General features: G+C 47.4%; 1 protein-coding gene across 1 annotated transcript in view; it reads right to left on the bottom strand.

Annotated features, from left to right (window-relative positions):
- The window catches only part of CRHR2 (corticotropin releasing hormone receptor 2), a 115748-nt gene that overhangs the window by 20388 nt on the left and 79045 nt on the right, over positions 1-16315 (bottom strand). The window contains exons 6-8 of the mRNA XM_070729516.1: positions 16126-16279; positions 14565-14625; positions 8840-8912 (exon numbers count right to left, since the gene is read on the bottom strand). Of these exons, the coding sequence (XP_070585617.1) occupies positions 8840-8912; positions 14565-14625; positions 16126-16279 (288 nt within the window). The remainder of the gene's footprint in view (positions 1-8839; positions 8913-14564; positions 14626-16125; positions 16280-16315) is intronic.

Here is a 16315-nt window from a genome sequence, read left to right on the forward strand (position 1 = left end):
TAAAAAAACACAAAATAAAGCAACAGGAAAACAGTGCAAGAATAGGTGGGTTGCTTTACACCTTTTAACAGGGTTATTTGAGATCAGCTAGCAAGCCGGGGAGGCCTTCTGCTGAAATATTCTTCCTTGAGCAAAATATCGCACAGAATCGGGTTTGAAAAGTCAACTATTTTTTCTCGTGTTTGTTCGCTGGCCCTATGTTTAAGCCCAGGCATCATTTGATCTCAATCAACCGTGCTAATTAAAGATCCACGATCCAGACCTGGATATGTCACAAGGAAATGCTAATCTTCTTTCAAAAGCAGAGGGGGGGGGGGAAATAAAGGCTTTGTGATTTGATTTAGCTTAGGAAGGCCAGACTATAAAACCGTGGCATGGTAATAGAGCGTTTGCAATAAAAATGTACAGTACAGTGATACCTCGTCTTACAAACCCCTCGTCACACAAACTTTTCGAGATACAAACCCGGGGTTTAAGATTTTTTTGCCTCTTCTTCCAAACTATTTTCACCTTACAATCTCAAGCCGCCGCCACTAGGATGCCCTGCCTCTGGACTTCTGTTGCCAGCGAAGCGCCCGTTTTTGCACTGCTGGGATTTCCCTGAGGCTCGCCTCCGTGGGAAACACCACCTCCGGACTTCCATGTTTTTGTGATGCTGCAGGGGAATCCCAGCAGCGCAAAAGCGAGCACTTTGCTGGCAATAGAAGTCCGGAGGTGGGGTTTCCCAGTGAGGGGAGCCTCAGCGAAATCGCAGCATCACAAAAACACGGAAGTCCGGAGGTGGGGTTTCGAGGACTTCCATGTTTTTGCGATGCTGCAATTTCGCTGAGGCTCCCCTCGCTGGGAAACCCCACCTCTGGACTTCCGTTGCCAGCGAAGAACCGTTGTACCTACCTGAACGGTCTTCTCAGTGCACTGGAAGGAGAGTCCAACATGGGTATTACTCCAATCCTATTGGTAGAGACTGAGTTAAAAATTTACATATTAATTGAGCACCGCCCCCTCTGCTTTCCCCATGAGCCAGTTTTAAAAACGAAAAAACCATAGTAAGAGGATAACCAAGTTTTATTGTAACAACTGCCCACTCCGGCGTCCCTGCACCCATAACTGTACCGGGTGGGTTTGGACTCTCTGCCCACTCCGGCGTCCCTGCACCCATAACTGTACCGGGTGGGTTTGGACTCTCCTTCCAGTGCACTGATAAGACCGTTCAGATAGGTACAACGGTTCTTCTCCACTGCATCTGGAAGGAGAGTCCAACATGGGATATACCAGAGATTTACGGCCCATGGGAGGGAGGAGGGCTTGTCAGGGACGTTGGAGATAAACAAACACGTTGCAAAACACGTCTCCCAAATGCCGCCTCTGCTGAGGCGAAGGAGTCCAACTTATAATGTCGTATGAAAGTCGATAGTGCCGACCACGTTGCAGCCCTGCAGATGTCATCTATGGATGCCTGGGTCGCCCAGGCCGCTGAGGTCGCCGCACTCCTCGTTGAGTGAGCAGTCACTCCTGTTGGCACCAGTTGGTTACGAGCCCTGTATGCCTCCGCAATACAGTCCCTGATCCAACGACTAATGGAAACCGATGAAACTCCAAGTCCCTCTTTATCTGATGCAAAGGAAACAAACAACTTTCCCGTCTTTCGAAAGGTTTCTGTGCGTCTAATGTAAATCTTGACCGCACGGCGTACATCGATCTTGTGCCACCTTAATTCCGACGGGTGGCTGCCGTGGGTGCAAAAATCTGGAAGAATCAATTCTTGTTTCCTATGAAACTCTGAGTTGACCTTCGGTATAAAGGAAGGGTCCAACCTTAGCACCACCCGGTCTGGATAAAAGATACAGAGGTCAGGGCGTACCGACAAGGCAGCTAACTCTGACACTCTCCGGGCCGACGTAATAGCCACTAGGAAGGCCGTTTTAATTGACAGTAGTCGCAAAGGTATAGATCTCAAGGGCTCAAATGGTGGTTTTGTCAAGGCCCTGAGAACCAACGGGAGGTCCCATGATGGAAACCTCCGAATCGGTGGAGAGTGTTGATTCGATGCTCCTCGTAGAAAATCCTTCACCCAAGGATGGTAAGCCAGGGAACGGACTCCCTCCACTCGTATCATGGTTGCGAGGGCCGCCACATGTCGTTTTAGAGTGTTGCGCGCTAGCCCTCTGTCAAGACCGGTTTGTAAGAACTCCAGAACTGTGATGACCGAAGCCTGTCCAGTATTGATGTTTTGTTTGTCGCAGAAACTGCAAAAGGCCGCTCATGTCGCCTGGTAAACCCGAGAAGTAGATGAACGCCTTGCAGCCTGCATAGTGTCGATGACCTTCTCTGGTAGCTTCAATCCTCGTAACCTGACCCGTTCAAGTGCCAAACAGTCAGTTGGAGCCACTGGGGATCTGGATGATGAAGTTCCCCTTGACTGAGAGATATCAATTGGTCCGGAATTCTCCAAGGTGTTGACACCGACAGTGCCACCAGGTCGGAGAACCACGGTCGGCGAGGCCAGTGTGGAGCCACCAGCAACACCTCCGCCTTCTCCCGCAGGAGTTTCTCCACTACTCGTGGTATAAGATTTGTTGGTGGAAACGCATAGAGCAGTCCTGGCGGCCAGGGTGTTCGGAGAGCGTTGACTTCCTCCGCCCCTGGCTGTGGGAATTGTGTGTAGAATCTTGGAAGCTGGGTGTTCTGGGAGCTGGCGAAAAGATCCACCAGCGGAAGGCCAAACCGCATCACCGCTTGTTGGAAGAGGGCCGGGTCCAGCCTCCACTCTGACTGATCCAAGGTGGACCGACTCAGCCAGTCTGCTTGTGTATTGCTGATCCCCGCGATGTGTTCCGCTGTTAGGGACCGCAGATGTTGTTCGACCCAGCGGAATAGTGTCTTTGTCTCCTCCATGAGACGCTGCGACCTTGTGCCCCCTTGGTGGTTCAAGTGAGCTCTGGTCGCCACATTGTCCGTGAGCACCAACACGTGCTGTTGATGAACCAGAGGTGCAAATGTCTGTAGTGCTAGGAACACTGCTCTTAATTCCAGGAAGTTTATGTTGACCGAAGCGAGGTCCTCCTCCGTCCACAGGCCTTGAGCCATGTGAGCTCCAACATGGGCACCCCATCCGGTAAGACTGGCATCGGTGGTCAAGATGACTTGATCTCTTGTCTGGAAGGGAGATCCTCTGCTGATTGCGGCGGATGTCCACCATTTCAAGGACTCCCTGACCCTCTGGGGCAAGTAGACCTGCCTGTGACAATGGCTTACCTTGGACCTTTGAGCCGGAAGCAGGAACCACTGCAGTGTTCTGATATGGAACCTGGCCCAGGGGACAATGCCAATGGCCGACACCAGGGTTCCCAGTATCTTTGACAGCAGCGAAAGTGGGACTGGCCCCCGCTGAATACTGGATATCAAGTGTCTGATGTTGTCCTGCCTCTCTTGTGAGAGTGACACCGTGCCCTCCTGAGTGTCTATAATCGCTCCTAGGTGTAGAAGCCTGGTAGTAGGTAACAGCTGGCTTTTTTCCACATTGACTGTGAAGCCATGGAGTTCCAGCGTATGAATTGTCTCATTGAGGTCTCTCTCTGCTGCTAGCTTGGACCTGGACAGAATGATTATATCGTCCAGGTAGGCCATGAGTCTGATGGATCGTGCTCTTAAGCTGGCGGTCAATACATCCAAGAGCTTCGTAAACGTTCTTGGGGCCGATGACAGGCCGAACGGCATGGCTCTGTATTGGTAATGTCTTCCATCGGTATAAAATCGGAGAAACCTGCGATGTTCCGGATGAATAAGGACATGCAAGTATGCCTCCTTGAGGTCTATGGATGTTAAAGTGTCCTGTTTCCGGATGGAGGCGAGAATGGTCTGCAGCGAGTGCATCCTGTATCTTATGAAGAGGTTCAGTTGCTTCAGGTTGAGGATCAACCTGCAGCCTCCTGAGGATTTGGGGACGATGAAAATCATGGAATAGAACCCCTTTCTTTCCTCCTGCTGCGGAACTAGTTCTATGGCTTGGATGTCTAGCAGGTGCGTAATTTCCCTGCGCAATTGTAGTCTCTTTTGGAAGTCCTTTATTACTGGGCAGTGTATGAAACGGCTGGGAGGTGGTTGAAGGAATTCCAGCCTGAGCCCTTGTGTAACTGTAGCCAGAGCCCATCTGTCGGAGGAAGTCGCCTGCCAGGCCTCGCCGAAGCCCTGCAGTTTTCCCCCTATGGGTTGATGACTGGCCAAGTCATTTCGTGCGTTTAAACCCTCTCTGGGAATTGCAGATGAATGGGATTTTGCCTTCTCCTTGGGCTTCCCCTTTGCCTTATCCTTAGAGGGGGCAGGAGAACTTGGGAGCTCTTTGCTTTGATGCTCCTCCATTGTACTCACAATAGTTGGTCACAAATACAGGCTTGTGCTGTTTCTGACCTCTGGTGGCTTAGGTCCTCGCCAGCCTCGTCAGTATTGCCCCGAAAATGGTGCCCGCGGCCTCCCAGGACCTGCGCCTGCGCACTAGGGCTTCCCAGCCCGCTCGCGCTTAGTTTTGCCACCCTGCCAGCTGTTTGGCGCCCAAAGACGCCTCGCCGCTCTAGCCGCCCCCAATATGGCGGCGCCCAGCCTCCACGGCTCTCCGGGCTGCTCTTCAGGTCCCTCTTTTTGCGGGGACCTTCCCGTCGCTTCCAGGCTCTCCGGGGGGTTCCTGACCTCCCCGCTGCAATCCACGCCGCGTTCCTGTCGGCTGCGGCAGTTTCGTCGGCTGCGGCTTCGGCGGCTTCCCTAGCGCTCACCGGGCTGACTTCCCCGTCAGCTGTGAGGCGCTCGTCTCCCGCTGCACGCGAGTCGCCTTCAAGCCTCCCAGTGGGGGGGGCGGACCCTCCCACCTTCGGCTGACAGCCCCGGTATGGCCTCGGAGGCCAGGGACCCCCAGGCTGGGTGCTCCTCTACGGGGTGTTCCCACTGGGGGAAGGCAAAACCCCTGAGGAGAGTCGTTGGGGGTGGTGCCCGCTGAGGGCAGAGACCCCAGACCGTCTGATCCTCTTCAAGCTTCACATCTGAAAGAAAAAGAGAAAAAGGATTAAAACGGTAACAAACAGTTTATTATACAATTTCCTAGATATTTTTTAATCTAGCTCAAAACTCAGCATGTCTCTACTCAGTGACTGAGTTTTTAAAACTGGCTCATGGGGAGAGCAGAGGGGGCGGTGCTCAATTAATATGTAAATTTTTAACTCAGTCTCTACCAATAGGATTGGAGTAATACCCATGTTGGACTCTCCTTCCAGATGCAATGGAGAAGCGCCCGCTTTTGCACTGCTGGGATTCTCCTGCTGGGATTCCCCTGCAGCATCACAAAAACACGGAAGTCCGGAGGTGGGGTTTCCCATGGAGGGGAGCCTCAGAGGTATCCCAGCAGCGCAAAAACGGGCGCTTCGGCTGGCAAAAGGGGTGAGTTTTGGGCTTGCACGCATTAATCGCTTTTCCATTGATTCCTATGGGAAACATTGTTTTGTCATACGAACTTTTCACCTTACAAGCCTCATCCCAGAACCAATTAAGTTCGTAAGACAAGGTATCACTGTATAAGTAAGGGAAAAGATGGGTAAGTGGGAGTGGGGAGAAACTTCAACGCACACTGTAACGAAGAAGAAAGGTTGAAGAAACTTTAGGAGACATTGGAATTTTCCAGATGAATTTTTTGGGTCAGAGAGGAAACCCCCCCCCCCCCAAAAAAAAAAAGCCAATGCAAAGCTGAACTGTATTAATAGATATAATCAAGATGATGTGAAATAATACCATTTCAATGCTTTGGTAAGACCACACTTGGAATATTGCATCCAGTTTTGGGTGCTATATTATAAAAAAGATGTACCGTATTTTTCAGAGTATAAGATGCAACAGAGTAGCTGGGGAGGAAAAGAATGTGCTTCTCAGGTATTCATCTGGCTAGCATCCTTAGACTGGTCAGCTTCAGCACATTATTTTATCCCCTGGTTAGGGCTTTAAAAAAAATTTATTTGGAAGGAGTAACCATGAAAGAGCATGCAAACCAGTAAGAGCTGGGAATATTCATTCATTCATTCATTCATTCATTCATTCATTCATTCATTCATTCATTCATTAGATTTGTATGCCTCCCCTCTCCGAAGACTCGGGGCGGCTAACAACAATATAAAAAGACAATGTAAACAAATCTAATATTAAAAATAATCTTAAAAAACCCAATTTAAAGAACCACTCATACATACAAACATACCATGTATAAATTCTATAAGCCTAGGGGGAAGGGAAATTTCAATTCCCCCATGCCTGACGACAGAGGTGGGTTTTAAGGAGCTTGCGAAAGGCAAGGAGGGTGGGGGCAACTCTGATATCTGGGGGGAGCTGGTTCCAGAGGTCAGGGGCCGCCACAGAGAAGGCTCTTCTCCTGGGTCCCACCAAAACGACATTGCTTAGTTGACGGGACCCGGAGAAGGCCAACTCTGTGGGACCTAACCGATCGCTGGGATTCGTGTGGCAGAAGGTGGTCCCAGAGATATTCTGGTCCGATGCCATGAAGGGCTTTATAGGTCATAACCAACACTTTGAATTGTGACTGGAAATTGATCGGCAACCAATGCTGCGGAGTGCGGAGTGTTGGTGTAACATTGTTAGCACCTGAAAAGAAACATTCGGAGCAAGTAGAGCAATGGGGAAAAAAACCCTGCAAAGGCTTAGAGGGCTTGGAAAACATTCTTCGCAGAGAGTAACAATGAAAGAGCTTGTAAGCTGGTAAGAGCTGGAAACACTGTATGCACCTAGTTAGGGCTGGAAAGAAATATTCGGAACAAGTAAAGCAATTTAAAAAAAACCCAACTACAAAGACAAGGTTTGGAAAACATTCTTCGCAGAGAGAAGCAATGAAAGGGCCTGCAAGTTAAGAGCTGGGAAGATCGTTAGCAGCTAGTTAGGGCTGGGAATGGGGAGCTACATCCAGAGTATAAGACGTACCCAAAATATTAGCCTCTTTTAGGGAGAAAAAGGGTGGGTCTTATACTCTGAAAAATATGGTAGGTTATAGAAAGAATACAGAGAATACAATAGTATAGATCAGAAGTCTTCAAACTTCGCATCTTTAAGACTTGTGGACTTCAACTCCCAGAATTCTGCAGCCGGCATAACTAGCTGGAGAATTCTGGGAGTTGAAGTCCACAAGTCTTAAAATTGCCAAGTTTGGGGACCCCTGGTATAGATTGGCGAAAATATATCAAAATTAAAATCAGATCTGTTGGAAATGTAAAATAGAGTGAGGCACCTTCTTTCATATGTGGTGGGTGTGTCCCAAAGCTAAACAATACTGGAGGAAAATACACAAGTGAATGCAGGAAATAATAGGTAGAACAATTGAGTAAACACCTGATTTTTTTCTATTAGGAATTATTAGAAAACAATACACACAATCATTAAATATTTAATGCTACACATTGACAGCGACAAGGATCATATATGCTCAATGTTGGAAAGATTCCCAGATACCCTTGGAGAAGTAAATTATATAAAATAGTTTATGACTGTGCCGAGATGGACTAAATGTATGAATGGACAAAGAAAAGAAAGACTAAGAGGTAATAGGAGATGGACGTATAAGAGGAGGCAATAAGAAAAAACAATGTATAAATGTATATACAGTGGTACCTTTACTTAAGAACTTAACTCGTTCCATGACCAGGTTCCTAAGTAAAAAAGTTTGTAAGAAGCAGCAATTTTCCCCATAGGAATCAATGTAAAAGCAAATAATGTGTGCGGTTGGAGAAACCACAGAGAGGGCGGAGGCCCTGTTTCCTCCCAGGAGAGAGGCCTCATGGAGACTTCTCCCTGCCTTTTCCGGCCCTGTTTCCTCCCAAAAGATTCCTAGCAAGGCCCAACAGAGGCTTCTCCTCGCCTTTTCCGGCCCTGTTTCCTCCAGGAGATTCCTAGAGGCCCCACAGAGGCTTCTCCACACCTTTTCCGGCCCTGCTTCCTCCCAGGAGATTGCTAGAGAGGCCTCATGGAGACTTCTCCCTGCCTTTTCCGGCCCTGTTTCCTCCCAGGAGATTCCTAGAGAGGCCCCACAGAGGCTTCTCCCTGCCTTTTCCGGCCCTGTTTCCTCCCAGGAGATTCCTAGCAAGGTCCCACAGACTTCCCCCTGCCTTTTCCGGCCCTGTTTCCTCCCAAAAGATTCCTAGCAAGGCCCAACAGAGGCTTCTCCTCGCATTTTCCGGCCCTGTTTCCTCCAGGAGATTCCTAGAGGCCCCACAGAGGCTTCTCCAAACCTTTTCCGGCCCTGCTTCCTCCCAGGAGATTGCTAGAGAGGCCTCATGGAGACTTCTCCCTGCCTTTTCCGGCCCTGTTTCCTCCCAGGAGATTCCTAGAGAGGCCCCACAGGGGCTTCTCCCTGCCTTTTCCGGCCCTGTTTCCTCCCAGGAGATTCCTAGCAAGGTCCCACAGACTTCCCCCTGCCTTTTTCGGCCCTGTTTCCTCCCAGGAGATTGCTAGAGAGGCCTCATGGAGACATCTCCCCGCCTTTTCCGCCCCTGTTTGCTCCCAGGAGATTCCTAAAGAGGCCCCACGGAGGCTTCTCCCTGCCTCTTCCAGTTACAGTTTTGGAGGCTCGGGTTTGTAAGTGGAAAATGGTTCTTGAGAAGAGGCAAAAAAATCTTGAACACCCGGTTCTCATCTAGAAAAGTTTGTAAGTAGAGGACGTTCTTAGGTAGAGGTACCACTGTACAAGCATTAAAATTAATGTGGGTGTGTGGGTGTAGATCTACAATCTTACTTTCCAGTAAAAACCTGAGATGGGGAGAATTCTGCATAGCTTCCTAAAAATCTCAGAGCAAAATCTTACCAGCAGGACAAGAATCACTGGTCCTTGATAGATGTAATCTATGTATTTCCCTGGTGCTTTTCCAAACCAGCACCTGAAAATAGATACCATAAGGTTATATAAGGAGAATGAAAAACGGCGAGGGGGGGGGGAACAAATTGACAAAAGATGAGTGGAAGACAGGAGACTGGGGGGAAAGCTTGAGTAGGCTGCGGCTGGACGGAGCTGGAGAAATGATGAAAAAGAAAAAAAAAATACAGGAAGCAACGAATAAAGCACAGCGATAGCGAGGGTGTTTGGCGAGCCCAGAATGGAGCATAGGAGAAACATGTTCGATGCTGTGATTTAAAGTCTACTTAGTTCATGTTTTATTTTCGCCTTTCTTATCTCCTGCTTCAAATTTATTTGACTTGCTATCTCTTTCCTCTTTTATTATCCTCTGCATTAAGCGGCACATTTACCCTAGGAAGCACGATGGAGACATTTATTTTATTTATTTATTACATTTGTATGCTGCCCCTCTCCGCAGACATACATTTATGTGGGTAGTCCTTAACTTATGACTGTTACTGAATGTGGAATTATTTATTTATTCATTCATTCATTCAATTTTTATGCCGCCCTTTTCCTTAGACTCAGGGCGGCTTACAACATGTTAGCAATAGCAGTTTTTAAACAGAGCTGGCTATTGCCCCCACAATACGGGTCCTCATTTGACCCACCTCGGAAGGATGGAAGGCTGAGTCAACCTTGAGCTGGTGATGAGATTTGAATCGCTGACCTACAGATCTACAGTCAGCTTCAGTGGCCTGCAGTACCGTACTCTACCTGCTGCGCCACCCCGGCTCATATGATGTAAGTCAAGCTGTCCTTCCTGTGGCTGAGCCAATTTAACCACCTTTTTTGTGCCGGTCATCAAACTAAATCCAGGATTTTTAAAGTGAGCCCATTTTGAGTAAACCCATGCTAGTAGTAATGGATGTGTGACGGATGAATGTCTTTTTTAATGTGTTCTTTAAAAAAAATAATTGAGGTTTTAAATTTTGTATCTTTGTTTTATTCTGTATTCTGCCCTGAGTCCATTAGGAGAAGGACAGACTATAAATTTAAGTAATAAATAAATAAATGAATAATTTCCTACAGTAAATGACTTCTTTTGGGGAAGCAAAATCATAAATCCTGCGACCGCCAGATTCTGCAAACGGCGGTAAATGCAGGATAGTTCCTGAATGTCCAAAATATTGAGGACTAGTTGTATGGATGTATGAGCTAGTACAGCCAGTCCTCGACTTACAGTTGTTCATTTAATGACTATTCAAAGTTTCAGCGGCACTGGAAAAAAGCGACTTAGGACCATTTTTCACACTTACGACGGTGGCAGCGTCCTTGTGGACACACAATCAAAATTCAGACGCAGCTGACTCGTGTTCATGATGGTCACAGCATCCTTGGGTCACGGGACCAGTATTGTGTTCCTACTCAATATGGGCCACCCTGTGTGCCGGTAGTTTTATGTATAGTTTGCATGAGACGTATGATTGTTTTTACATTAAGGGGTTTTAAACTGTTTTTAATTATTGGATTTGTACTGTTTTTATTGTTGTGAGCCGCCCCGAGTCTTATTATTATTATTATTATTAATTAGATTTGTATGCCGCCCCTCTCCGTATAATAATAATAATAATAATAATAATAATAATAATAATAATATTCTACGGAGAGGGGTGGCATACAAATCTAATTAATAATAATAATGGTAATGATAATGATGATAATGATGATAATGATAATAATAATAATAATAATAATAATAATAATAATAATAATAATAATAAAATGGGAGATGTGCACGCAGCTTCAGGTGTGCACGCATCCCAGGAAGATTTTGCTTCTGTGCATGCGCATGAGAGTGTGAGAGTGTGTGTCATTTCAGCGATTTTTTGCTTCCGTGCATGCGCAGTGGCAAGAAAGATCGTGCAGGATACCCGAAGCTGCATGCACAGTGCACTGATAGCGGGAAAGTGCCAAGTCCCACCTGCACGTGAACCCCCACCCCTTTGGTGGCCTTCTGACAAGCAAGATCAATGGGGAAGTCAGATTCATTTCACAGCAGTTTGACTGCAGTGATTCACTTAACGACAGGGGCAAGAAATGTCATACAATGGTGCAAACTCAGTTAACAAAATCTTAAGGACTAGCTGTATGGGTTCAGCAAAAGAAATGTTGGGCTCAGTTGTGTCCATAAGTCGAGGATTACTACATGTATATAACTCCCAGACAGGTAGTCCCCGACTTATGATGTCGATCAGTTCCTACGGGGTGTCGTAAGCCGAATTTCCGTGTAATTCGGAATACTGTATTGTGATTTACACGAATGGAGGTAGCAGCAGTGGCGGCGGCGTCTTCAAGGGACCAACAGCTGGTCCTTCTCGGTGCTGCGTTGCTGCAGCCTCCGAGGCCACCCACCGCGGAGATCCCCTCACCCGAACGGAGGCAGCAATGCAGCGTCAAGGACTGGCTGTTGGTTCCTTGAAGCCACTGCTGCCGCCGTTCAGACAAAGGGATCTCCGCGGTGGGTGGCGGCGGCGGCTCTGAGGCCGCCCACAGCGGAGATCCCTTCGCCCGAATGGCGGCGGCAGCTTCAATGAACGAACAGCCGGTCCTTCTCAGCGCTGCATTGCCGCCTCCGTTTGGGCGAGGGGATCTCCAAAGCCGCCCCCCACCGCAGACATCCCTTCACCTGAATGGCAGCGGCAGCTTCAAAGCTGTCCCTGGGTCGTCATAATGACGAAACGTCGTATGTCAGGGACGACGTAACCCGGGGACCACCTGTATATCAAATAAAAGGTAAGAATGTGGTGTTCCTTTTAGGAACGATTCTCAGTTGTGTCTTTGCAATGCTGGGGATTTGTTTTGCTTTTCAGCTTAATTATGCAAATGAGACTGATGGATCGACTCTCTTAGCAGATGCACTCGCTTATGTTCCCACCTCCACTGTTGCTTTATTATTAGCACCTTGCAGAATCCAAGGCACCCTGCCGATTATATTCTTCACTCTGATCCTCTGCAAACTTTGAAGAGGAAGGAAGGAGGGTTTGTGTACCACGTTCGGCTTCCTACCTGCCTTCTTTTCCATCACACTCAGAGTATTGTCAAGTAATCATGGCACATCATCTGAAGGAGGTTTCATTTTAGCTTGAGTGGGAGAAGTTTTAGTTTGAGCCTAATTGTGAGGGCTTTCTTTCTTTCTTTCTCTATTGTCTCCCTATTATTTTCTTTCTCCTTCTCCTCCATCTTTTCTCTTCTTCTTTCTCCTCCTTTTCTTCCTCCTCTCCATCTTCTCCTCCTCTTCCTCTTTTCTCTTCCTTTTCCTCCTTTTCTTCCATCTCCCTATCTCCTCCATCTTATCTTCTTTTTCTCCGCTTCCTCCTCCTATCCTCTCCATCTCTTTTCTTTCTCCTCCTGCTTTTCCTCTTCCTCCCTATCGTCTCCATCTTATTTTCTTTCCCCTCCTCCATCTTTTACCTTCTTCCTTTTCCTCCTACTCCTCTTCCCTGCCTTCTCCATCTTATTTTCCTCCTATCTTCTCCAAATTCTTATCTTCTCTTTCTCCTCCTCCTTCCCTCCCTCCCTGAAAAACTGATTTACAATCATTCCTTGCATTTAATGACTCTTGTTACATTCCGTGATCAAAATTCACGAATTGGCGATTGCCGTGTATTTATTATGGTGGTTGCATCATCTCGGGTCACGTGATTGCCATCTGTAACCTTCCCCGGCTGGCTTTTGACAAGCAAAGTGGGTTAATTTATCAACTGCATGATTCAATTAACAATTTCAGCGATTTGCTTAACAACCATGGCAAAAAAGGTCAGAGAATGAGTGTTACTCTTTAACAACACCTTGCTTAGCAATGAAAATTCTGGCTGCAAGTTAAGGGCTATTTGCATTTGCTTCCTTGGTTTGATTTGAATTCATTGTATATTTTTTTCTATTCCACCTTTCTCCCAGGATTTTGAAGTAATTGTGAACCACAAAACTGTTATACCTCCCACCAAATTAGTAATTTTGGAAATGGCCTAGGTCAGTGGTGGCAAACCTATGGCACGTGTGCCACAGAGTGACAGGCAGAGCCATAGTGGAGGGCATGCAAGACGTTGCCCTATGTCAGCTCCAGCGCACATGTGTGCACTGGCCAGCTGATTTTTGGCCTCGGGGAAAGCTTCCCTGAAGCCCCAGAGTGCAAAAAATTGCCTAAAGGGCAAACTGGAAGTTAACAACAGGGGCAAGAAAGAAAGAAACTTCTACTTTACCTGTTGTGCTTATTTTTGCACTCGGGAAGCTTCCTGAAGCACTGAACAGCCCAACGGACAAACCGGAAGTTCGGAATATGCATTTCCGGTTTGCCCATTGTGCTGTTTTTCACATTCCGGGGCTTCGGGATGCTTCCCTCAATCCTCCGCAGTGCAAAAAGCAGCACAATGGGTAAACCGGAAGTGCATTTTCCGAATTTCCGGTTTGCCCATTTGGCCTTTTTCCCCACCATCCCATCTGTGCGCATGGGTACAGATGGGGGGGGGATTGTGAGCATGTGTAGGGGCAGCGTAGGGGTTTGCATATGTGGGGGAGGGGCAGGGATGGGGTGCGGGCACATGGACGCATGCAAACACACAAACACATGCTAACACACAAACACACACCTTTTCACCCTCACTGGCCAAACTTGTTTCCCATGAATGGCAAACCTATGGCACACGTTCCACAGGTGACACACGGGGTTGTATTGGAGGCCACACAAGGTGTTGCCTTTTGTCAACTCCAGCACGCATGCGTGTGCTGGCCAGCTGATTTTTAGCCATGGGGAAAGCCTTTCGCCCTCCGGAGGGTTCAGGGAAGGCTCCCTAAAGCCCTGAAGTGCAAAAAACGGCCCAACGGACAAACCAGAAGTTTAGAAAAATTGACTTCCGATTTGCCCGCTGTATTGTTTTTTGCACTCTGGGGAAATGGGCAAAACGGAAGCCCATTTTTCAAAACTTCCGGTTTGCCTGTTCGGGTGTTTTTCACCATCCCAGGCTTTAGGGAGGCCTGTCCACATACACGGGGGTGAGGGGTATGTGTGCATGCGCATGAGACAGTGTAGGGGTGCTTGTGGGGAGAGAATGGGTGTGAGAACAGTGATACCTCATCTTACGAACTCCTCGTCATATGAACCTTTCGAGATACGAACCCGGGGTTTAAGATTTTTTTGCCTCTTCTTCCGAACTATTTTCACCTTACGAATCCGCCGCCGCCGGGATGCCCTGCCTCTGGACTTCCATTGCCAGTGAAGTGCCCGTTTTTGCGATGCTGGGATTCCCCTGCAGCATTGCAAAAATGCGGAAGTCCGGAGGTGGGTTTTCCCATGGAGGGGAGCCTTAGGGGAATCCCAGCAGCGCAAAAACGGGCGCTTCAGCTGGCAAAAGGGGTGAATTTTGGGCTTGCACGCATTAATCGCTTCTCCATTGATTCATATAGGAAACATTGTTTCGTCTTACGAATTTTTCACCTTATGTTCCTCGTCCTGGAACCAATTAAGTTTGTAAGACAAGGTATCACCGTATGTGCATATGCACACCCCTTTTCCATCATTGGCCTAGGTCATTATCCTGCTGCAAAGGTCATTTTTGCTGAACTGTTTCTTCGTTAACAGCGAAAACCTGCTATTTGCAGAAAAATAGGGAGTGGGTTGAATCACTTTTATACTTACTGCTCATTTTCATAGTAAACCTTGCAGGCAGCCCAGGCAATGATAATGGGGCAAGGAATACCTACAAGAAAAAGGAGATGGAAAAACAACAACGACAGAGTGGAAGTTCTAAGAGGCTCGTTCAAAGCTTGGAAGAAAAAGAGTGAATTGCCTTACTGATAATGGAGCCTTTTCAGAAGTCTGAAGGAGCAGAGAGGAGCTACATCAAAGATTTGTTTTCCTAAAAATACTAGAATAATGTAGGCTTTATGGAACCTTTTAGATATTAGCTTCAATCTATCCACCCAGTTATAAAAAGGAAGGAAGGAGAGAGCTGTACATCTGTCTGTTCATCCAACCACTCATGAAAACATTCCTTTTCTTGCTTGCTCCATCCCTCCCTCTCCCTTCTTCCCTCCTTCCCTCCCTCTCCTCCCTTCTTTCCGCTCTCTCCTTCCTTCTTTTTTTCCTCCCTCCCTCCCTTATCTTCCTCCTCTCTCCTTCCTTCCTTCCGTTCTCTCCTTCCTTCTTTCTTTCCTCCCTCCTCTCCCCTTCCTTCCTTCTTTCTGCTCTCTTCCTTCTTTCTTTCCTTCCTCCTCTCTCCTTCCTTCCTTCTTTCCGCTTTCTCCTTCCTTCTTTCTTTCCTCCCTCCCTCCCTTCTCTCCCCTTCCTTCCTTCCACTCTCTCCTTCCTTCCTTTCCTTCCTCCTCTCTCCTTCCTTCCTTCTTTCCTCCCTCCCTCTCCTTCCCTCCCTCTCTCCCTCTCCTTCCTCCCATACATCCATCCTCCCTCCCTTGAAATATTTCTGAAACAATGACCTAACAAGGGCATAGTTTGTCTAACATGTAACATCTCCCTTCCTTCCTCTGCCTCCCACCTTCCTCCCTCAATTGATATTGCTAGACCACAACAACTTTTGAGATACCCCGCGACCCCAATAAAGATAGAAGCTCAGATTATTTCCATTTGTTTCTTTGGGTCCCATCAGGATTGGGCGGCATAGAAGTCGAATAAATAATAAAAAATAATTTTAAAATTTTATTACTTCAATTTATAGGCAGCCTTTCTCCTGATGGACACAGGGCAGCGTACAAGGATAAAACAACAATACGAAATTAAAACCCCAATATTAAAAAGCTCTCATCTAGCATTCATTCATAGCTAGTTCCTGCAGCAGGATGTTGTCGCTCAAACAGCCCCACGCCTGCCGGCAAAGCTGTGTTTTTAAGGCCTTTTTATTAAAGATGCATAACTAGCCCTTCTCTCTGTCTTGTTGCTACCCAAAGTCAGCAAACAGGATATCCTGCTTGAGCAGGGGTTGGTCAAACCAGTGTTTCCCAACCTGGGCAACTTGAAGATATTTGGACTTCAACTCCCAGAATTCCTGGCTGGGGAATTCTGGGAGTTGAAGTCCAGATATCTTCAAGTTGCCCAGGTTGGGAAACACTGGTCTAGAAGACCTCCAAGATCCCTCTCACGTCACTTATTCATCAATTTTCTAAATTACTGAGGAAAGGCCTGGCTAACAATGAAACTCCCCAAACGCAACGTAGGAAGTAGATTGTGCTTTTAGATGGCTTACACCAGCCGATGAAGAGAAAAATCCATTTCCTCAGCTTGTCCGTCGAGTACGTCATCACAATGGCGGTGTGGAGGTAGCAACCTTCCACAAACATCCAGAAGAAATTGGTCACCACAAAGTAGTTGAATATAGTTGTGATGCAGCGACACCAAAGCTGTGGGAAGATATGTAGAAAAAAATATAATTTTTA

Source organism: Erythrolamprus reginae, chromosome Z (genome assembly GCF_031021105.1).
Source record: "Erythrolamprus reginae isolate rEryReg1 chromosome Z, rEryReg1.hap1, whole genome shotgun sequence".
Classification (NCBI taxonomy): domain Eukaryota; kingdom Metazoa; phylum Chordata; class Lepidosauria; order Squamata; family Dipsadidae; genus Erythrolamprus; species Erythrolamprus reginae.